The sequence below is a fragment of the Nesoenas mayeri genome (genome assembly GCF_963082525.1).
Source record: "Nesoenas mayeri genome assembly, chromosome: 5".
Lineage (NCBI taxonomy): Eukaryota > Metazoa > Chordata > Aves > Columbiformes > Columbidae > Nesoenas > Nesoenas mayeri.
Window position 1 is genome coordinate 58,120,429 of NC_137548.1, and position 25,226 is coordinate 58,145,654.

Consider the following 25,226-nt stretch of genomic DNA (forward strand, 5'->3'; position numbering starts at 1 on the left):
TCAGTTTGTCCAGTCATGTAAAATTCTGCAGCTTTACTGGTGTATGAAACAGAGAAGACACAGATTTAACTCAACAGACAGCAATATTAGAAGAAAATAAGGTGCTTCCATATTAATACAAATATCTTTATAAAAGCTTCTAACCCATCAGAATGCTATTAGAGGGCAAAATGCAAAGTCCAATGGCATTTCTTTGCTCCACCAATAACATTATAAAGAATATGGATATGGAAAAGAAAACACAAAGCAGAAATTCTTAAAAGAAATTTACTCTAAAATTTCAACAGTTCTCTACTTAAGAAAGTCAGACATAACACAGAAATCTTACCAGCATTTTTGAGTGTGATAAAGCTGTTCGTGGGGGAGGGAATGCATAATCTGCTGTTTCCAAATCAGGATGCAAAACCTAGAGAATTTGTTAAACAAATTTTTTCCCTCATTTTGCTGAGGAAAGGATAAATTACTTTTTTTCTTCTTTCTCAAATTAATATTCACTGATAGTAAGTACCTCAAATAATAGATTGAATTAAATCATGGAGATAATATGGAAATAAAGGTCAGATTAACTTCTCAGCTTCGGGATTCTATAAGCGAGCTAGTTATCAAAAACTCCTATTACAGTCAATGAAGCAAGTCAATACAGTTAGGGATTCTAGAGCTGATTCATCTGCACCAGATCAACAGACAGAAAATTCTCTTTAAGACGAGAAGATTTGTTCAGAAGCCTCCAAATAAAGTGTTTCCCATCTTATGGCAATGATAGTAAAAACACAAACTGATCTACTTTTTTTGGTGATTCCCTAACTCTTGAATATTGATATAGAGGCATCGTACAAATAAACTCTAAGACTAATTGGTTATTCATTTGTTAAACTTCAAGACAAAGTACAACTGAAATTAATTTATAAAAACAGAAAAGAAGCTAAATTGAATAGTAACAATGCTGCTCAAATATTGAGGTTGAACTCCTATTAAAAAATCATTATCAGGGAGTGAAAAAAATCACTATCTACCTCTTGAATAGTGAATATTTTTTAATAGTAAATAAATAATAATAGTAAATAACTGATGATATTTAACTTCAGATAATAAATGCTTCTAAATCCACGAATTTTGGCATGAATCACAGTTTTAAATCTCATATTTCCAGTGTGTTTGAAAGCAATTTAGTACTGAAGTTATTTTTTTTTTAATTTAAAATTAGGCAAGAGAGTAAAAAATGGGGTTTGTATCAAAACATACTAGAGAAAGCGCCATTTGAGTCTGATGTAGCAGTGGCTCTGGCAGCTGAGAAAGATGAATACATTCAGGAATTTTAATTGTGCCTCCGTCCAGGTCTGCTATGATCACATCTAACTATAAGGAACAAACAAACACGTTATCGGTAGAGAATACTGTAAGCATAGTTTTAAAATAGTTCAAATTTCATGATCTACACGTAAGTTAAAATAAACAACCTAAACCAGTACTAACTTCAACGTACAGAATGCTTTTGATAAAGAAAATGCTAGAAATACTTCATATTACTGAATCTAGCCAGGAAAAACAAAGGCAAACTAAAGAAAGTAAAATTAGGCCAAACTTTCAAAAGTGACTTCTGTCTCTGGATGTTCCAGGTCCCTGTTTGGTGTTTCGACATAGCTGTTATTCTGTCTGCAGAAGCACATAGTGAGGACAACTGCAAGTAAAGTTACGTGTTTCTAGGCACCTCTGTAACCCTGGTTCAGTTTCTCCAAGTACGTGCTTAAAAAGTAAGGATTGAAATAAAATAATTGAGGTTACATTTGAACATCCTAAGGGAATTATTCAAACTCACAACAAATATACAAGCAAGCTGGAAATTGAACTATTCATTCCTTTCCTGCACTAGAATCAAATCTGCTCTACTTTATAGTCTCAATGTATTCACAAAAGAATTGATGCTTTTTCCTTTTTCTCCTCCTGATTGTCTTGCCTTGCCTTCTACAATAATATTTTAAACGTAGGTGAATTGTACATATAAACACCTCTGAAGCAGGGGAAATGTCTGCAACCAAACCTCACAAAAAACCTCACTGTGGCTATGAACACACGGGGCAGACATACTTACAAGCTCATGAATGTCATTGCGAAAGACAGAATGGATGCCAATTATGAACGGTGTTGGTGAGCTGAGAACTTCCAATAGCTGTGCAGGAAGAATTGGAATATAGGGATAACTGTGAAAAGAACAGATAAAATCCAATTATAAAGTGCTGTGCTGTTAAAAGAACACCCGTCACGAAAACTCCAGAAATTATTACATTATAGGGTCCACAATTTATTGTAAATGAGTTTATTTTGCAAAACAAAACAAGATAAGCCTATTTGTATTGTAACTTTTATATTCTATGGACATTATATTTGTCCACAACTTTTAGGTAACTAGGGACGCTGAAGTTACAGATAATACTTTAATTTTGAAAACATGGCTAGTTTTTGTCCAGACACCTACAATTCAGCCTTTCTTGAAATAACATTAATAAAAAATCTAATTGAAATCTTCGCTTTGATATTGAAATGACAACTAAACGTTATGTATAAAACCCTGGTTTTTGGATAGTGTTTACTTGATTTGACAATTTTCATCAGAGCAACATGAAAATCTAGATCTAAATTGATCAATGCATTTCAACACAATTTATAGTTATTAAAAATTTACTTTCATGGTTAATGTAGCGTTAAGAAATATATTCCAAAACTCACTTTCAATTTTATTTTCCTTATTATTCTATATTAAATAAAGCCTGTCTCTGAAATACTTTAAATAAAAACATGCTATTAAAATACAAGTGTTTTAAAAAACACGTTTCAGAATTAGATGTCTTGTTCCTAAAAAAACCAGAGAGCTTGACATGAAGTTTCCCATTTCAAAATGCTAGATTCAGGTGTTGCTGTTTAGAGAGGCTCAATTTGTTGCTTTAAAATTTGTTCTCTGTTGGGACGTTTCTCAGTGACTTACAACTGTGACACAACCTACCACAGATCTTATCGCAGAACCACAGAATCTTTTGGGTTGTAAAGGGCCTCAGGAGATCACTTAGCCCAAGCTTCTGCTCAAAGCAGGGTTAAGACTAAACCCACATCAGGTTTTCCTGGGCTCTGTCCAGCTGGGTCCTGAAAACCTACAGGAGTGGAAGTTCCAGACATTCTCTGTTCCACTGTTTAGTTATCCTCACAATAAAACGTATTCCCTGCATACAGTCAGAAACCTCCCTCTCCCCTGTTTCGGTTTATGGCCCTAATCTCTTGTTCTCCCGTCACGCACCTCCTCTTACTCATGTTATCGGATCTCCCTCGTATCTTTTCCACACACTTACTCACGGATCATCACTGTCAAGTTCTACCATCCAACTGATGTTGTGAGTAGGGTTTCTGTTGTATTTGTAGGTAGGGTTTTTCATCTTTAATTGTTTCTACTGTCAGAATGCAATCAGATTTTTACTAATTATGTGTACAGACTAGCACTTACATAGATGATCATGAAAACCTTTGCTTATTTGAGCAAACACAGCACAAATCCTTTTGTTAAGGACAATGTAATATAAGTTATAAAATTAGTCAAACAGTTTAAAGAACCAAAACTCAACTCACCTATATTTGAGAGGAAACATTAAAGACTCCAGAGCTCTACAGGCATCGCTGAGCCTCTGAAAACTTGCAGAGTGAAAGAGAACCTTATTCTCTGTAAGCACGGCACAGAACAAGCTGAGGACATTCTGGATGCCTTTAAAAAAAAAAATAAATCAAAACTACATTAAACATTAAAATGTGTCATTTGCTGGAGAAATTTTCAAAAAACATACGATAAAAGCATAAATTGCCAAACCCCAAGTTTTTCTACCTTTTATTTAAGTAGTGTGGCTTACTATTTTTCAGGTTGCTAAGATAGTATCTTAATGTATTCCTAAGTTTCAAATATATTGTATTATATTTCCCTTTCAATACCACTTTCAAAGGATTTCCTCTTCTCAGCACAAATACCAGCTATGATTAATAATGACTTCAAACAGTACTATGTGTATCTTCTCCATAGTCTTCTGTGTACCTAGAATTCAATTCTGGTCACTGATCCAGGCTTAACTTATAAACATGTACGGATCTCCATGGGAAAAGAAAAAAATCATACTGCTCAGCTCAAAAGAAAATGACAAAGCCTTCCTAGTAAATACATTCATATTTTATCCATGGAGAGCGTTATAAGCATCACAAGGTTAAAAAAGGGCAATAAGAGCACACGTGTTATTAGAAGTATATATTAAAGAAGAGCTGACCGTTTAAACAAGCCCTACTAGATTTAGAGTAAGACTCATGAATCAGATGATGGGGTTTTTTTTAGGACAATATAATTTACCTAGGAGACAAAGCCATGTGCTTTCAGGGAAAACCAAAAATACATTTCCTTTAAAACAAAGTCCCATCCTGAGAAGCAGACATGTCCGAGATATGTGAGATATGCTGAAATTTATGAAATTTCCTGAATATGCTGGAATGTGTGATGTTTCCCTGAGGACATAGCTTGTGTTCTCAGTAAGACAGCCTTTATTACCTTTACAGAGCTACTGCTTATTTTACAATAATCTTCCCAATAAGAAGCGTGACTACTGAGAGCCACTAGTTTCATATGATAATGAACACGTTGTTTTGCTTAAGGACAGGAATTAGCAGGGCTCATTAGGAGAGCTTTAAACTAGACTCGAAGCGGGATGGGGACGTAGCTGGGCTTGCATCAGTAGGGCATCACTCTAGAGTTCATGAAGGCTGGGAGGCCTCCCGTATCCCTGGGGTGAAATCGGTGTGCTCAGCTGGCTTGCAGTTGATGAGGCCTCTACAGGCAGCTGAGAGCAGCCTCGCAGTCACAGGCCCTGGTTGTGGTGGGGGATTTTAACTTCCCTGATGTTGCTGGAAGGACTACTCAGCCGGCCAGCCGCAGTCCAGGAGGTTCCTCCAGGGCCTTGACGATAACATTCTGATGCAAAGGGTGGAGGAGCCGACTAGGAGAGGTGCACTGCTGGACCCCATCCTCACTAACAAGGAGGGGCTGGTTGAAGCGGTAAAGCCTTGGTTGCAGCAACCATGAGATGGTGGAGTTCAGCATCTTATGTGGCAGAAGCAGGATAGCAAGCAGAATTGCAATCTTGGATTTCAGCAGGGCAAACTTTGGCCTTTTCAGGCAATTGCTGGGGGAAATCCCATGGGCAAGGCTGCTTGAAGGTAAAGGGGCCCAAGATATTCGGTTAGTGTTCAGGGACTGGTTCTACGGAGCACAAGATCAGAGCATCCCGACACGTAGGAAGTCAAGGAAGGGAGCCAGGAGACCTGCATAGTTAAGCAGGGAACTACTGGGTATGCTCAAGTGGAAGAGGAGAGTTTATAGATCATGGAAGGAGGGTCTGGCCACTTGGGGAGAATATAAGGCTGTTGTCAGAGGGTACAGGGAGGCAACTAGAAAAGCTAAGGCCTCCTTAGAATTAAACCTGGCAAGAGGGGTCAAGGACAACAGGAAGAGCTTTTTCCAATACGTGGCAGATAAAACTAACACCAGAGGCAATGTAGGCCCACTGATGAACAAGGTGGGTGCCCTGGTGACAGAAGATACAGAGAAGGCAGAGTTACTGAATGCCTTCTTTGTCTCTGTCTCCTCTGCTGGAGGCTGTCATGAGGAGCCCCGTACCACTGAGGCCCCAGAGGAAGGCAGGACAATGGAAGAGTTATCTCCATCCATCCCTGAGAAACTGATGGAATGACTTATCCTTGGTGCCATCTCAAGGCATATCAGGGATAAGAGGGTCGTTAGAGGCAGTCAACACGGCTTCACCAAGGAGAAGTCGTGATTGACCAACGTCATTGACTTTTATGAGGACATAACAAGATGGATGGATGATGGCAGAGCGGTGGACGTGATCTACGTTGACTTGGGTAAGGCATTTGACATGGTCTCCTACAGCATCCTTATGGCTAAACTGAGGGAGTGTGGTCTGGATGATCGGGTAGTGAGGTGGACTGCGGGACCTGGGGGTCCTGTTGGACAGCAGGATGACCATGAGCCAGCACTGTGCCCTTGTGGCCAGGAAGGCCAATGGCATTCTGGGGTGGATTAGAAGGGGGGTGGTTAGTAGGTTGAGAGAGGTTCTCCGTCCCCTCTACTCTGCCCTGGTGAGACCACACCTGGAATATTGTGTCCAGTTCTGGGCCCCTCAGTTCCAGAAGGACAGGGAACTGCTGGAGAGAGTCCAGCGTAGGGCAACAAAGATGATCAAGAGCATCTCCCTTATGAGGAAAGGCTGAGGGAGCTGGGGCTCTTTAGTTTGGAGAAGAGGAGACTGAGGGTGACCTCATTAATGTTTACAGATATATAAAGGGTGAGTGTCACGAGGATGGAGCCAGGCTCTTCTCAGTGACAACCAAGGATAAGACAAGGGGTAATGAGTACAAACTGAACACAAAAGGTTCCACTTAAACTTGAGAAGAAACTTCTTCTCAGTGAGGGTGACAGACACTGGAACAGGCTGCCCAGAGAGGTTGTGGAGTCTCCTTCTCTGGAGACATTCAAAACCCACCTGGACACCTTCCTGTGTAACCTTATCTGGGTGTTCCTGCTCTGGCAGGGGGATTGGACTGGATGATCTTTCAAGGTCACTTCCAACCCCGACATTCTGTGATTCTGTGATAATGGCTTGTGCTTTCACACTCTATTTTCCAAGAATGGGACAGACCCATGAAATCAAAGACAGAAACTTATGAGGATGGAAGGACAAACCGCTTTGTTATAATGCTGAGTGAGTTAGGGTTGCAAACACTTGCGATTTTGTTCAGTGGTGTAATTAATATTGTACTAAATAGTATAAAACAAACTACTTTGTAATATACAAGGTAAGGATAGTGTTAAAAAATTGAACTGCTCTCCTCATGCGAATGGAATAGCCTTCACCAGTGAACGGTTAGAAGCAAACCTGAAATAGTGTCCTTTCTTGTGTACGTATGCATAAATATATTTCCATGTATGTATGTCTTTGAACACAGTATAGAAACAGCTGCCTGTTTAAAAACAAACAAACAAAAATTCTAAGAAATTAAAAACTTCAACTGTCCTTTTAATGCAAAACTTCCCTTGTTCCCAGAAGACTTTCAAAAGTGGTTTGGAGTACACTTTTTGTTTTAAACTAAGCTTTTGTTTTCAAGCTAAGTGGGCTTTTTATACCATTTCATTCCACACCAAAAGTCATATTAAGACACTTAGGAATACAATTTTTAAACATCTGACACTATTTTCCTATCATCAGATACAAAAATTCTCAAATAATCCTCTATAAACCTGTAATGTTCTGCCAGGTATTACTGAGGAAAATAATACCTAAACCCCAAATATTCACAACATTTTGTACAACTTAATTATCTTAAAAAAACAGTCTTGTAATAAAAATATCTATAACTAAAAACTCTAGAAGGTGATGATTTTCCATTCTGCACATCTTATAAGTGCAATCTAGGCTGAGGAGTTCTAAAATATTTTCTGGATTTTATTGACTTTAAACCATGTTTTAAAAATAATTAAAACATTCCTTTAGTGAAAGTATTCAATTGTAACCGAGCTGTGTTTAAAAAGAATAGTCCTTTTTTTCTAGCTATATGATATTCCATTGCTGTGGATTATGATGATTCAAGGGTCTAGAAGGAATATCTTAATTCTAATATCTTTAAAACTCCTAAAACACATCCAGTATCAGCATTTTTCACTTGAAATCTCTTCTGAATACAGGCTTCTCCATTAGGTATCAAAACAATACACAATTCTCAATAGCATGCCACTACTGAGCACTTTAAAAATGCACAAATTTTACTAACAAAGTACATGAATGAATTGGAAATCAAGATTTTGCTTATGTATAAGGAGGACACCTTGCAAGTACTTCATAGTATTTGAACACCAGCCTTCTAAAAAGAAGATGCGAATAAACTACTCTGACCTTCTAGTGTTGATATCTGTCTATGACGCCGAAACAAAACATGATGGTTACACTGATCTTTTTGTTCTATTAAAAAAAAAATGAGAACACATTGGCTGTAAGCACAAGATCATGCGGTCTCCCAGAGGCTACTAAAATGCTACACTATTGTACGGCTAATAGAGGTAATCTTTATCATCATATATAGCATCTCTTAGATTTTTTCTTTACCACTTTAAGAAATGGATTTTGGCAGGTGTCTTCAACTTACAGAAAATTTTGGAAGTCTAATCAGTGTAATTTTTTTTCCTGCTGATTTTTCTTGACAGTTTCTTTTAATAACCCAAGTTCACGTACACTATGTTAGAAGACAGGTCAAAACTCAGTGCTGAAGTTACACTGAAGTTCAACTTTTCTACCGAATATGTTCTTAGTAACCAGAAATATAAGGTCTTCATTTCTGTAAAACTTGGGGTCAGGAAAAAGTATGACAAGAACAGGTTTGTCACCTGAACTCAACTACAGTAAGCCTGGAGTTCACAAGTTCCAGCTTCCTCCCATGGTTTTACTGGAGGACAAAGGGACTATACTCAAAAAGCAACACTTAACTGGAATAAAAAGTAGGAGAAAAACTAACGCTTTTTTTTGCTTTTTGTTTTTAATTTAAACTATTAAGCAGTGATGATACAGTTTGTGAAGCTTTCATAGTTTCACTAAGGAAATTAGTCTGGATTTGCTGCAAATTACTGGCTGCAGATACAGCTTCAGTTTGTACTCCACAAAGGCATTTCTCATTGAAAATCAGCACCAATATAATTTGATATTTAAGATTACTATTTTTAGCAACTATCTCCCTTGTATAATCTTGATGCTGCGCAGAAGAATATTTGCTGCAAATATGTTTTTATTACCTTCTGCTAGTTAGTCTCTCAAATATTTGCTACATTTTAACTGGCCGTGGAAGAGGGATTTGAAATGTTTGCTGTGATATGAATGCACGATGCAGCCCCAGCCTTGCTGAGTTAGACAAGAAGACTGTTTGATTTGCACAACTTATGAAAGTGACCAAAATGGAGAGCACTGAGACACATCTCTCCCATAAATCAGTAGGTACAATACAGTACAAAACAGTACAATAAAAAAAACATGTCAAGGAATAACCAAAGTCATTTCTTTACGTAACTTTCGCAAAAGGCCCTTTAAAATGAAAACTTCACTCTTTTCTTTCCTGAATGAAAGTTCACAGCCTTAGAAATACTGTATTTCTAAGAGAGGTTCTGAAGTTTTGAGGGGTTTGTTTCATTTGTTGTTGTTGCTGTTTGTTTTCGTAACAGAAGTGTTATTCCACGAAGAAGCTAACCACCTATATTGAGCAGCTTCCTGAAAACAGGCTACTCAGTTTGGAAACACACTTGGACAGTGAGACTCAGGGTAACCTCTTCCACTGACTGACAAACTGATACAGCCCAGGCAGACTCTTTGGTACCACTTGTTTTCCTTCATTTTTTAAAAAAAATAAAAATAAAAATACTCTGTATACAATACAGAAAAACATAAATAAAATCAAGTGTACAATATAGACATCTAATCTGGAATTTTCTTATTTTCAAGATTATATCCACCGACTCAATATAAAACTATTACTCCACATATCCTTCGAAATACATGTTTTCAGGAATATGAGCAATATAGTGACTGCGAAAGAAATTTTCATCTGATACAATCAAACTAATTATAAATAGTAAGACTTTCGATTACTTGCCTTTTTTAAACCATTGATTAAATTATTTGAGCAAGTCACCAAGGTGTTACTTCAAGCCTTGCATGTTGTTTACCCAAACCAAACAGTTCCGAATAACAGCCTGAGCCCAGTTTCCTCATGCTACAAGACACAATCGCGTCTGTAACCTTGAACCGTACACTGGTCTTCAGACTCCACACTACATCCGATGCTAATTTGTCAGGGCATAAATAGACAACATGAAAAACAACAAACAAGTTGATTTTTACAGATTACTCTCTTGCAGTCTACAAACAGACAGACATCCTGTGAAATATTATACATACGCTGGAAATTTTTGAATGGAGGCTTCCTGACCTTCACTGTTTTCAAGTATTTAAAGAATCTGTAATTTGTACTAAATTATCTGACATCCTACATCAACAAATGTATCATTCTGCCTGCTTCCTGTTGTTCTAGAATTTAAGCATTTATTTAAGCAGGATTAAAAAAAAACCCAAACACAAAGTGTACTTGACAAATTACCAACTGTCCTCTGTATTGCATTAAATCAAAATATTATCACTAACTTTTTCAGACTTTTGTAAGCAGTTATAAACATAAGATTTGGAAACTCAACTAGTTGAATACATTATTATGCCAATATGCCATTCTTTAATTACTAGACAGAAGAAAAAGCTTAATAGACAAAATAATCCATAACTTAGCCAGACTAATCCAGGAAATGGGTCAACAAAGACTGAAAAGCCTTTCTGAAAGGCCACTGGAGAGTGCAGAGTACAAGTTCTGTGCCAGGCAGTGTCAAGCGCTAAAGATAACTGGGGAAAAAAGTAGAGAAAAACAAAACTCTTTTCATTTTTATTTTTAGATGTAGCTGCATAGCACTGCTAATGAACAAAATACAAGGTTAAGTAATAAATAAGAGGCAACAATTGTGCTCAATACCCATATAGGCAACCCTCGCCAAATTGCTTTCGTCAATCCAAAAAATTACACAGTATCTCCAATCGACTACACGCAGTTAAAAGAAAACCCAAAGAATTGCTATGGATGTCACTCCGTTCAGGATCGATTTACACTTAGAAAAGTGTGCACTGCTGCACTGCTCACTCCATGATTAAATCATTGCTGAACTTGCTCACAACAGGGGAGCAACCCAGCTGTGCCAGCAGAGAGCTTTGTGGGGGTGTAGTTATTCTGCTTTCTGCCTGGGTGACAGAGAACACGGGTCAGACAAGTACCCCAAGAGATTCATTGACTTGGTCTTGGTGAGACTAAGGAGGAAGAGAAGCAGTCCCTAAACCACAGAGCTTTCAGCTAAGACATTTAATGAATGAAGTGTTCGTACTAATTTCTCAGCACATAGAAGCAATTATGGGTGTGAGACGCAGTAAAGAAATCAAAATACATTTTTAGAGATAAGCTTTTCATTTTGGAACTGAAGTGAAGGCAATTCAGTATCTGAACCATGAATGTTGCATGTTCTTTGTAGGACGCAGGGCAGAATGAAGTGTTCTCTACAAACCAGCCTTTGGGGAAAGTGGGAAGAGGTAAGAACAGGAGGATCATACTGAAAGATTCTGGTATCAATGTCACAAAAGCCAACTGATCATTAAACAACAAATCAAAGAGACTGTGAAAATGAGTATATACACTAAAAAAATCTCTTCAGCTGCTGGATAAATATTCCTATCGCTACTGCTCCCTGAATGTCTAACAATATCAACTGTGTTCTGCCAACACCGAGTCATCCAAAAGGTGGTTGTCATCCAAACCCAAAATTACACAGGCACAAAAAAGAGGGATTAAGCACAGTGTATGACCTACTTAGGAATACACAGGGTGATGTCTGTCATCTGTATATTGATCTCACTTTCTTATTACCAATTTCATTAAATCCCTCTGCGGACCTACTTCAAGGAGCGGCAAAAGCCCTCTGGATTCCTTGAGTCTTTAAACACAAGTCTGCCAATACACTGAGTGAACATGATCAGCGAATTCTTTTTTCAGAGACAACGATACAGCTAAAGACAGTTAATAATAAAATATTTAGGTAATAAAGTCTTCATCCCTGAAAGACAGAATTGCAAAACCATTTCACATGCACAGTTTTAAAGCTATTCAGATGCAAAGTGAGACTGATAAGCTCAAGATTCATATGAGTGCGTTAAGTTTTCTCAATAAAGTAGAAAAGACAATGGAAGGTAAAACAAACAAATAATGGTTTCACATACAGAAAGTCCTTCACATGGCAGGGAGGTGAATGCCCAATTTAAATGAAATCAATAATTGAATTATACCAACATAACCCGCATTAATAATTGAAGGTTTACAGCCCATTGTATCTCTGGCTCATACAGACAGCCTTGATCTGTGCTAAAAGAAATAGATTGTTACATTATTTCAAAAGTATTTCGGGTTTTGGTTTGTATTTTTTTTTGTTTTGGTTTGGTTTTAAGTGAACACACATAAAAAATTCTAATGAAGAATAAATGCCAAGAGCATGTCAGTCAAAGTAGGTTTGCATATAAAATTCAATTCAGAGCTGTTATGGGGAAGATAATCTTCACACAAATAAAATATGAGATAATTTTTTTCTCCTACAGGAAGTGTGGCAAGCAATATTACTCAATATTGAACTGTTAACTATCAGATGAAAATGGAGGTATTAACATTTGAGTAACAGTCTATTCTGCTGACATATCATTTTCACATTTCATTTCACATGGCATTTTCTGCTTAGTTATTTAGTTATCTAGTAAGATACCTAAGATAGAAAGCTATTTGGTTTGGATTATAATCCCGTAAATATCTAGTATTCCAGCCCCAAGAAAGTCATAAATAGAGACAAACAGTAATCCTGTACAAAAGTAGTATCGGGATACAGAACCTCTATAACCCTCACAGGCCCACACTAACCAAAACTCAATTAAATAATTTTGTAAAATAATTAGCGTGGACTGGGATAACAGATCCATACTAATGCATGGAAATGCTGCCAGATTTCCCTAAGTAGAGGTGTGAGGTGACTTGCCTTTTCAGAACTGCTCTTTCAATAAATATGAATTTATTACTTGTTCTGAATATTTTGCGAAACCTTCTCTCCCACATACATTAAAAGATAAATCGGAAAAATAAGCATATGCTACAAAACTTATTTATAGCCGTTAAATTAATCAAAATTATCTTTCTTTATGCTGGTAGCAAATCTAAAATCATAAGTTGATGTGAAGGAGAAATTATTTACAACTGCTGATTTATTTAAGTAATCAAAAATAGATACTGCCATTTACCAGCTCTCCAAATTCATATATGGTAAACCGTCTGAAAGTAAAGGAGGATTTCTGTTCTGCCACCAACAGACATTTTCAACTTCAACCAACCCAATTTGGTTCTAAAATTTCACATTAGAAATCAGGTCAGTTATAAAGTTTTCTGACCACAGATTCAAAGCCATGGCAGGATGAGCAGAAAGCAAAGTCATGACCATTACTGTTTTGAGACTATTGGGAATTATTCTGCATATAAGCTAATTAGCAAAGTATGTTACCTAACAAGTAAGCGGCGCATCAAAATGGAATTACTGTATTTATCCCTTCATTGCCAATGTCGACAATTCAAGAAGCGTCTGGGAACAGCACATGAACAACTTTTACACATCAATGACAGCCTTTTTATGGGACTGAGCCATATCCACTGGGTAGCATCAGAAACCTGGTGTGGTGATGCCCACTTACAGATACCAGCAAATCATAGATCCTGATCTTGAAACCTTAATTTTTATTTACTCACAGGCACAATGTGCAAACCAGCATTTTTTAAAATATAAAAGTATATGGTACAAAATCGGAACATTTCACTTTCACCATCACAAGAAGCACCTGAAAACACTTAATGACTTTCTACCTTGATGATGGATGTTTTTATCATCTTTACAGCTACATTTAAAACAGTAAGTCTTGAGTTATTTGAATCAAAACTATGACAACTAATTCCAGAAAAATACATAGCTTATCTATTTACAAAAAACTGTAAAAGCAAGTATTTCACTCATAGGTAAGAATAAGGCCAAAAGGCAAAACAGAGAATTAAATCCACAAAATTATGAGTAGCTGCAATATGAAAAAGAACAGTATAACATATGGGAAAGAATACCATGTGTAATGGATTGTAAAATATTCTTAGCAGAAATATTACAAATTAAATCCTGATGGACCAAAGGGACACCCCTAATTTGACTGGATTTGTTTAAAGCAGAAGAATGTCCTTTAAAAAATGCAGAGGGAGAGTAATATCACTATGATCCTTAGAAAGAAAATATCCAAGAATGAAAAGAGTATTGTCATTCTTGAACTGTACACAGGAAAAATGGTCAAGGATACACAAGAAATTGCAAACATATCTGTTTCCTGCCTAAGGACTACAAAGTCTTTCTCAAGGGACATAACTACTAAAGTATTATATTAATGGAATCAAACAAATGCGAAGACGACAAGAGGTGGCTGATGAGGATATTCTGTGAGAGCCACCTTCAGCCACTGTCACTTGATATTCATGGAGCATAAAACCACAGATATTCAGTTAAGGAAACTGTGAAACACCATAAACAGGAAAAGTGAAAAAAGCTGCTTTATTTTCTTGAAACATATTTGGATTCTCTGCAAAATGTTTAGCGATCTTTAAAAATTCTTTCTTTGGGAAATGGTACGAGATTTTCCTGACCTCCTGAAATACTGATCACTCAGCCCACATTGCAACTGAATAGCAATGATTAAAAAAATGATTTTACAAGAACAAATAGAACGAAATTTCAATAAAACTATTTTTTTCTTTCCTCTGAAGCACAAGCATTAACATTGACATTTTGAAAACTGAAGATTTGCAAGGTCTTATGATTTAACTGCTATCAAGTTTGGTTTGGATCAATGAGAAAGCTATTTCTGTATTCATACCAGCAAAAGTAGAAAGAAGAGCAATAAATTCCAAGTAGGATCTGTTTCAGTATTTTCTATAATTGAAGGTGAGCATCTTTTGCCTTTTCCAAATTCATTTATTTATTACACATTTGCTTTTTGTATTTTCTACTTTTATCTCTGGAAAAAAATAATTTGTTTGCACTCTTGTGAGAGGCGTCTTCTGAAGTCCTGCTGTAAACACAAAATTACCCTCTTCTCAAATATCTCAAAAGAAATGTTCACTTAACCATTTAAAGAAATTCACCCCACTGTTATAAAGCAAACTGCAATACATAATTTTGTTACTTGAAAAGCTTCTTAAAAACCAGCTCATTAAATATAGCACTTTATCAAAGATGCAGCTTCAAGTTCCTTTACTTTAACAGTAGTATTTACTTAGGTCAGATAACTTTTCCTTCTGAGATTTATAATTTGCTTAAAATGAACTACTGCATATTTTGCCTCCTTAGTAACACAAGTTTGGACTGGATAAAAAGCAAGCGAGCATCTTATTTCATGTGCTTCATTGTTCTGCAAAACAGTGAATACTACAGGAAATATTGGTCACTGCCTCCCAGCACGTTTCAGAATCCCGTCTACTGACGGCTGGCACCACAGCACCGGCGTTACGCTGGTATTGACAGAGCACTCAGCATGTCCACATATGACAAACAAACGTAAAAAACCTGAGCAGCACATACTGAAGGAATAGTTTGACATTACCTGACTGTGAGGTGCTCTAATGGCCATCACCCCACCCACACACTGCTGCTTTCCTTGCATCTGCAGTGATGCTCACAGAGTCCCAGGTGAGCTTGTTCCAGCTGGAAGAGGGATGGATCTGTTCTCACGGTAGCACTTTGCTACTAGACTGACTTAATCACAGCATCAAACCACAACCTGAGGCTGACAGAAAACAGACATGACTTGCTCTCCTTGCACGCTCCAGTACTTTGTGTTAACTTGGTGAGCTGAAGTACTTTGGCACAGGTGAGCCGAGCACCGTTTTGGCGCAGGGGATGGGGCAGGAGTCTGCAACTGGAAATGGATGTTCATAAATGGGACCAGCTGCCTGGCGGTTTATGCTGCTGCGGAAATGAAGCCTCAGTGACTGTACACAAAGTGCAGCTACTCAAGAGAGGTTCTCCTTCCCCTCTACTCTGCCCTGGTGAGACCACATCTGGAATATTGTGTCCAGTTCTGGGCCCCTCAGTTCCAGAAGGACAGGGAACTGCTGGAGAGGGTCCAGCGTAGGGCAACAAAGATGATTAAGGGAGTGGAGCATCTCCCTTATGAAGAAAGGCTGAGGGAGCTGGGTCTCTTTAGCTTGAAGAAGAGGAGACTGAGGGGTGACCTCATTAATGTTTATAAATATATAAAGGGTGAGTGTCACGAGGATGGAGCCAGGCTCTTCTCAGTGACAACCAATGATAGGACAAGGGGAAATGGGATCAAACTGGAACACAAGAGGTTCCACTTAAATTTGAGAAGAAACTTCTTCTCAGTGAGGGTGACAGACACTGGAACAGGCTGCCCAGGGAGGTTGTGGAGTCTCGTGCTCTGAAGACATTCAAAACCTCCAGCAAGGGGACTGGACGAGATGATCTTTTGAGGTCCCTTCCAATCCCTAACATTCTGTGATTCTACTTGGGAGTGCAGAAGAGCCCCTGTACGAAAGTAACTATGACAATATTCCTTTATTTCCAACATCTAAAGGAACACTTTCTTTTTGTTCTGCTGTCACAGCAGTAAGGGCCCATTAGCAGTAAATGCCACATCAAATCCCCTGGTAATCTATTTGTTCTTTGACAGACTACACAAATCTACTTGGAAAGCTTGAACGGCAAATTCTCTTTTGCTGGGTTATAGAGCTAATCGCAGCTCACTGGCCACGGGGATTTAAACCGAAACTACAACATAAGCCAGCAGCATCCACTCATGCAACATGTGGTGCCAGGTTCCACAGGCAGCAGAGTACACAGTTTATTAAGATCAAAGACTGATTAGAAGTTTCTTGATTATACACTTCAATAAGTCTGTGTTAATTTAATTCATTTATATATGCTGTTAAATTCCAACAAAGGGTATATATGTTCCCATCACACAATATATGACATCTCATGGAAAGAAAAAACAAAACAGAACTTAAATAAGCTTGTAAAAAACATGAGAGAGGTAAAAAAAAAAGGTCTGGTTCATATCACTGAAGTTTTATAACAAACATGAGATGTGGAAGGGGCTCTATGTCAACGCTCTGATCCTAGTGCATCTCCCAGTTACAGGTATTAATGTACTGAAAATGCTGCATTTGGTCACTTCATACATTGTGCAGATTCAATCTCTCATTGCTTACCTGCCCTTACATTATTTCTGAACATAATGAAGTATTAAAATCTAAACAATTCTAGCCCTTTGTTGAAGACACTAGGATTTTCTTTGTCAACAAGCTGAAGCCAGCTCACGTTCTGACTGTGCAGTGACCCTTTCGTAATGTTTCCCAGCCATAAAAATGCACGTATATATTTATCAGGAATGTCTTTTCCCATTTATACAGTAATTCAATATAGTAATCTGTTGGCATAAAGTACACTCCATGAGAGGCTGAACATTCTATCTCCCCTAATCAAGAACTAAAATAATGAGAAGCTATTACATTACAGAAAACATTCCTCAAAGTGCCAACAAATGTAGTGAAAAGCAAAAATTCTGGGTATTTTAATATGTCCTGGACTTAGAAATATGGGACTGAAGAGTCTAAGAACAGTGAAAGAATCCAGCCTTTTACCATCATGACTATATTGGACAATCCCAAATTAATCCAGTTTCGTCTTAAATGTAGGGATACTGCTTGTTATTACTACTCAAAACAAAAGGTTTTGCAGAATTTTTCTCCTCCTATGGTTAGAAATCACCTTTTAACTTCCAGCCTTAACTAATTAATGACCTTTTTATAATAGTTTGTTCTTGACGCTCACCATTTTCTACAGCTCAAGCAGGTGTACTCACAAACTCCTCCCTCTGAACAATATTGTTGTAAAAAGTAGCAAATGGGAACACATGTAATCTCTACCATATAGAGGAAAATAAAATGATAAAATACAGCAGAAAAACCTAACGTTCAAAAAGCAGCCTTTAAACACCAATACGAGCAATAACGTCACCAACAATTTAAATATTCCTTTCAGATTTTGGGCTATTGGGGGACTTATCTTTTGTAAAGGAGGATACACTTTTTAAGTAGTAAAGCTACTTTTACTTTCATTCAGAATAAAAATGTAAAGCACAGCACGTCCTCCAAGTACTGTCAGTTTAAGAATTAGCTATCACCAAAGTTAGCTAATTTGAGGAACATCATAATTCAGTTTTTCCCTTTTTGATTGGATTGGCATTTTCTAATAATCATGATAAAATTCATTATATTTTAATGTTATTCTATAATCTAATAAAATGTATACAAAAGCTACATGAAAACGACAGCACTATTTTTAAAGCATCTTTTTTGTTACTGTTGTTAGTTGGGGTTTTGTTTGGTTGGTGTTTTGTTTTGTTTTTTAGTATAAAAATTCAAATATTACCAAAAAAAACCTTAATCACAGAAGTAGTAAATCCTGGCTCTACTTCCTGTTATTTTCCTGACATATGGTTCCATATAACCTTATATGGTTCCATATAAGATCTATCTGCCTTAGGAACGATGTGAAGTATATCAGATGAGAGTGTAAATCTATAAAATAATAGATGTCACTATAAAACAAAGGGACTTTAATAGGTATCCACAGGTACCCCCGTTCAGCAAAACATTAGGCTGAAAAAGAAAAATTGCTGTAAACTCTGGGGTCTTTTGATAGAGATGAACAGGAATGAGCTGAGCTATATATCAAACTGGACTATTAAAGATTAAGCCATGCGCCAAAATATTATGTTTACAGACATTAAACAAAGAGCTTCTCACATATTCCTGCCCACAGCCTGGAGAAATACTCAAACTCCCAAACATTAATATGCATCAGTTGTTTCACAATCCATGTCTACATGACCAACCCGATCTAACACCGAAGTAACCTACTTAGAGCGTGGGATCGGACCTCTTCACTTTGAGAGGTCCATTCCAACCTAAATTATTTACAGTTTTCTACATGCTTCTCCACCAGGGTAAGAGTCAAGAAATTGAGGCACCTAACCCCTCTGTGCAGGAGCAATTGCCAGATCTTTCAAGACAACCAGCTTCACTTTCCCAAGTGCAAACTACTGCAGATGACCCAGCACTGACCACAACTCTGAGCTTACTGCTCTAAGTTCATACACCAACCTAGCTACATACTGGGGTAACAGAGGAAATCTCTGAGTTTGATCACTCTTAAAAAGAAAAAAGGCTAAATTTATTAACAACAACATAAACAGGAGCAATTAGCAGCTAAACACACGTTATGATCTGCCACCTTATGCTTTTTTTATGAATAATTATCCCAGTGTTTAACGACAGACCAAGTACATCTATTTTACTGGAAAAACAAACCAGAAGCAAGTGTCACACCTATATTAGCTAGGTCAGTCACAGTGATCACCAGGCCAGCCCACGGTCACGTAGAAGACCTGAGATCAAGCTAGGATGTCCAGTTCAGGGTGAGGAACTGGGTCAGAGGTCATGTTGCCAGGCACGAGCATCGCTGCACTTAAGCTCAGGCAAGGACCAAGGGTATGGCCTGAACTTAAGTGCAGCATTCAAGCTAAGATGGATGCTGCTAAGCTTACTAAGCTAAGTCACCAGGCCCCTTCTTCTCACAGCTCTTGCCTCAACAGTCTAGACCAAGGTTGCCCAGCTGTGCCACATCAACACTGACCTTGAGCACAGGCAGCTCAGCCCTGCAAGGAGGGGTTCAGGGACTGCCCTGACATCAGCTTTCCAAGGGAATACTTAGAAGAACCAAGGACTGAGGCCACTGAGCCATCAGCCTAAGCAGAGTTTGCAAGTCTTCCGAGAGCAGAACGTATGCTCAATGTTATTGGCACAACTACAGACCCATTTAAAAAAAAGGCGGGGGGAGGGTGTTAAATGAGTTACCGAAATCGCAAAGTCCAAGTCTGCCAGTTTAAAATCCTGCTGCACATACAAATACCTACTTTCAAATAGAGATGGAGCAGCATACCTTCATTAATAAGATAATTAAACTAACGCTGCTGTAATTAAATAAGATCTTCCCCACAAACAAATTTTTGTACAGACAAAAGTATTTTAATGTATTCATTATGAAAACACAAATATTTTAAACCCTCCATTGATCTTCATTAATTTCTAAGAAATCCAATGAAAAATGAGAAAATTCAGCATTGCTTTTACTCCTGTACACTTTGATATTGCACCCAAAAAATGATAAATAGGTACAACAGTTAATATACAATCTCATCATTTTGTTATGAATGGATTTATCACTGTATAACAGTAATGGGTTTTGGCTGGATGACTGTTTAAACCAATAAAAATCATCACTGTCAGTGTCCCATCATGGAAACATGTGGACAGTCATTCAGTTCTACTTGCTTGCTTAGCATTAATTAATTTTAAGCAGCTCTCTGTGGTACCACAGAACTATCTGCTCCAGTGCAAAAGAAAGGTAACAACATGCAAATAGGGAGAAAGAACAGATAATACTCCAAACTTCTCAGGCACAAGTCATAGTGTTGAATTTTTGAACTGAATAGCCATAACAAAACAAACCCTTATACCAGTACTATGAACACTGGAGTGGAGAATTTGAAACTGCTTGTATGGAAGTGCTTCCCTGCTTATCGACTCTGCCATCATCACACATATTTGCCCTAGTATTCCTATTTTGTTCAACTGTAACCATCTTTAGAAGTGTAATCAACCAATCACTCCTGACATCTGGAATTACTGATGTTAATTACATTGCAGTCTTGTTTCAGAGGCTTTACATGCTGTCTAATGCCATACACACAATGTTTAGATGAAAAATATTTCAAGATGTGTGAAAAGGCTGAAGGATAATGACGTTTAACACTGTCACAGAAGTTACGTCACAGGTTGGACAAATGAATGACAAGTTTGCCAAGCCACCTGACTGAAACTGGCATTACCATCTATCTTCATCCTGCTCCATCTATTTAAGCTCTGTTCTACCCAGCCCTGAATTTGACAGCATCCTTACCTTGTGTCTTCATCCAGAAGATTCAAAGTAGAATTTACTTCAAAGTTTCGTTTTTGACACTTAAAAATTTACTTTATTTCTAACACTGAAAGTCAGTCTGAGTTCTACTGAAAATACTTGAGTTGTGAATTAAAGATATGAGCTAAATCACCACAGATAAATGAAATGGAGTAGTGAAAATAAGGGGATAGGAAAATAGGCCAGAAAAGAGACTAAACAAGAAGGAAAAGAAGGAAAACTCTTTTGTCTTCAATTAAGTTTTTGGCAAGTAGGGAAAAACTATTAATTCTTCAGGAAAATAAATGTTCAGAAGTGTTCTGCTCAGCTTAGCAGTGTGATTCATGCTACCAGTTCTTGAAACACACAAAAATTAGAAGTGCTGATTAAACCTTAGGTTCTTGTTTTGCTGCTAAGGTCCCCAACATAATTTTGTGTCTTCGATTCTTTGGAAATACTGCCCATTGGGGAGACGGAGGTGTATGTCTCAGATACAAAGGGCTGAATATGGCAGTGCTGAATAACCACTGTCAGCAGAATGAAGAACGTGAGGTTGGAGTTCGGAGAAACGAAGAGAGTCTAATGCAGAAACACATGAATGCATTGTTAATAAAGTGAGAGAAGAGAAATACAACCAAACCAAAATCTCCTTTGAGTATGAAGAAGGCTTCTGTGTTTTGAAGCTTTTATAGATACCTGCTATCTTACTAACTCACAATGAGAAATAGAAGAGCTACCTCAGATAACTTTTAAAGTAACTTTATGATTACTGTTTTCCAGCTAATCCTTGTTGATGAAATCATTTTTAGGCGTAGTGATCCAGCTACAGGCCTGGCTTTTGTCACATTATTCTCATATATTATTTTTTTAAATAAAAAAAAGAATGTATGATTTAAGCTGTCAAACACTGCTGTTCCTTATTATTAAGCTTAAAACCTTTGGGGATGTTTTTTTCCCAACTGTAGTTTAATGCCTAAGTAAAAATAAGGTCTGTTTCCAGATATGCTGCGAACTTGGTAATACAGGGAGGGTCATCCGCTAACACAGTATTATCCTGCCAAGCACAAAACGTGTGATGAGACTACTATTGCACAATATTTCTCAAAATAAATGTTGAAATTACTTTGGTATCTATTCATAGTGGTAAATTTTGTCTTGCTGCCCACCTTCGTAAAAAGAAAGAGCTATTTTTAAAAAGGTGATTTATACCGTTCACAAATATTTTGCTAGCTACTCTTCAGTTTTCTATTAATAATTTCCATTGGATTAAGTGACTTGTACCAGATGAGAAATAACTGAACATGTCGTTACTTGATAAACAGCCTAGTCAATACTTGTGTCCTAAACACAAGAATTTGACAGGATAGCAGAAGTCATTAATTAAACACACTGGACAACAGAAGAATAATTCTGCCCAGTTTGATAGAGACAAATACACAATAAACTCCTGTTCAAGTGGAACGAGAGAGCAATTACAAATGATTTGTAACGAATATAATTACAAAAAGCACCAAAAACTTCTGACAAGCTCAACTATGATCTCCAGAGGAAAGGATCAGATCTTGTCTTAGAAAAATACACTTTTACAAAGGGAGAAGTTAATAGGTTTGTACCACATCCTTCCAGACTCACTGCCTTTAATTCTTCATAAAACTACAGTAAAAGTGAGAATAAATAAGAATTTATTTAAAACAGTCTGTTTATATTTCCAGGTCCTCTTTTTACGTTCAACAACCATTTCAAACAGACATATGTACTTGTATTAACAACTCCTTCTTAGTAAATCCAAACAGAAATTTCGCATTAGCAAACCTCGGCCTTAAGAAGACAATGACAGTCCATCACCTATATGTGAAAGGAATGATATGCTATTCTGTAAGGTGATGTACACTATGAAAACACAAACATGTTTTAATTTGTGTACTTAGAGATACAAGGCAATTCTACCATTGTGTTATATCCCCAAATATAGACACAAAAACTTTCAAAGAGACATCAGCTGGAAATTGAGGCACATTTACTAAGAAAAAGAAAAAAAGAAATAAAAATAAAATAAAAGAATTTTTAAAAAAAGAAAAAAAAAAGGCAGAAAAAGAAGTGATCAGAAATAGAGGATGAGAAAAGTAGGTCTCTTTTGCAAAGGGTTCAAGTAGCTTCTTAAAAACATGTCCTTAGCCAATTTTGGGCCAGTTCTCAAGCAATTGTTACTGTCCTTACCACACCAGAATAGGAGGGAGACAGGAAGAGACCAGAGGACCTACACAGGACCATTAGACAAGCTCTTCCTAACAGTTTTGATAGTCTTGTAGAAAAGAAAATTATGCCACAACAGAAAGAAGACATATTGAGACAATTCTTTTCTTCAGGGAAACAGGGCATAAGCCTATAGCTGCCCTTGGTGAAGAATTTGCTGAGTTTTATAATCACACACTTTCTTCAGTCTCTCTCTTCTTCAGTCCAGCTGAAGTGCCACTAACCAGAACTGTGAGCAATGACCAAGTTTTCCTTCAATGTCTCTGGTTTTTGCTCCCTCCTTCTGCTGATTTTCACACTCTCTGTCCACCATAACTGGAAAGGGCACCTGGTAAGTATGAGCTTACTGAATTATACTTCTTACAAGCCACCAAAAAGCAAGAAAGACTGGAGCTCCAAACATTTGCTGGAAATCAGGGGAAGGAAAAAACAAGAGCAGCAAAACCACAGAAACCTGACTGTTTACAGCGATAAGACTATTGGAGAATGGGAAAAGAAAGATGAGATGGTAGACAACGAGTGAGTCACAGGTATAGATACTGGAAAGTTTATATGAGCTAATAAGGAATAATACAATTTCAAAATATAAATGTAAAGGATCATGGATTGCGAGCACAATCTAGGAGTCCTGGTTACACTCCAAACTCTTCAGTATTCTGCTATAGTATCTTTAGCAAGTTACATGACATCTATCTGTATGTATTTACCCATTAATAAAATGTGGCTAATATTAACTTAAATCCTTTGTGTGTGAAAACAATTTTAAATTCTCACATGGAAGTTTTATAATTCAGTTGTATATACAACAAGTGGAATTTACAAAAGCTCACTCTGCAAATATGATCTTACTAGAGGAAAAGATGGTCCTCAGTTTCCTCTTCCATATTTACATTTCCACTCTGTCTTTACACAGCTTCCCTCTATAAATCCGATGCATACAAAGACTTCTCAGATTATTTGCCTTCATTGCCTTCCTCAGACTTGATCCTGTGGCAATCCATTACAATCCCAGCTTGCGGTACAAAAGCCAAGCATCACAAGACATAGTAGCTAACCTATCTAAGCACAGCTAAAAACCTCGCTTTCTTTGGCATTTTCAGAGCTGTGAATTTATAGCAACCTTCACTGCAATTGCTCAAACCAACTGCCTCAACTTAAGTATCACACACTGTACTCATAGTACAAACACACCATACCACATGGTATATAATACCATACTTATTATAGTACCTCACACCATACTTTATATCTTCAGAGGAGAAAAGTTGTTGGGCCTACCCATGCTTAAAACATTGCCTGCAATCTGATCAGAGGAATCTGAACGAATCTTGACATAATAAGCCAAGTGAAAGCTCAGGGCCTGTGTTGAGAACAGGCAAGATCTATGCCATGTTAGCCATGTTTTTTAATTTAAACTGCTATCAACAAAATAATAATATTACCTTTGGAATAATATTCTTTTTGGAAGGGTACAATCAAATCTTATCAGTAGTAGATGGCATTGTGCTCAACAGATCTGACACTGCTTCCTGTGACCTCACTATCCTTTTTCCAGTTTGCACCTATTCTTGTTGTCCATTTATGAGAACAACAGATGACAACACATATTGTGAGGTCTCTTTACTACTTGAGACTAAAAATGAGGTTCACGGGTTCATAAAAATTATTAATTGTTCTCTTATCCATGACTGCTACAAGGTTGTGCTTCAAAGTCACTTGACAAAGCAACAGAAAGATGACTAATGGAGTGTTAAAATTTAACAAGACACACAAGATTAGCATTGAGGTACCCAGGTAACAGTGACATAACGTTGTAATTGTAACGAACAGGTAACCATTTGATAAGGACTGTGTTAGATCATCTTGAAAGATAGGGAATAATAGATAACAACAAAATAATATGAATTCCACATAGTTACCAATATCAGTACACGGTACCTTTTCAACCAAACTTTTCGGTTACACTAGTTTTATTATCAACCTCCTTGTTTTGTTTGGAGTTTGTACAGTATCCAAGGGCTGGGCAATCGCTCTACATCAATGTTTTTGTAATTAAAGAGAGGCCAGGCTCACTTCTGCCCACTGTACATTTACAGATACTAGATAATATTGGAGATAACTTACCACAGGCAGGATGTACGAAAAGGTT

General features: G+C 37.3%; 1 protein-coding gene across 4 annotated transcripts in view; it reads right to left on the bottom strand.

The window, feature by feature from the left end:
* The window catches only part of SBF2 (SET binding factor 2), a gene marked incomplete at both ends in the record, with an annotated part of 265,908 nt that overhangs the window by 110,862 nt on the left and 129,820 nt on the right, over nt 1-25,226 (bottom strand). For all 4 annotated transcript variants that reach the window (XM_080346104.1, XM_080346103.1, XM_080346101.1 and 1 more), the window contains 4 exons: nt 329-406; nt 1,243-1,356; nt 2,090-2,198; nt 3,613-3,745. In XM_080346104.1, coding sequence (XP_080202230.1) covers nt 329-406; nt 1,243-1,356; nt 2,090-2,198; nt 3,613-3,745 — 434 coding nt within the window. The remainder of the gene's footprint in view (nt 1-328; nt 407-1,242; nt 1,357-2,089; nt 2,199-3,612; nt 3,746-25,226) is intronic.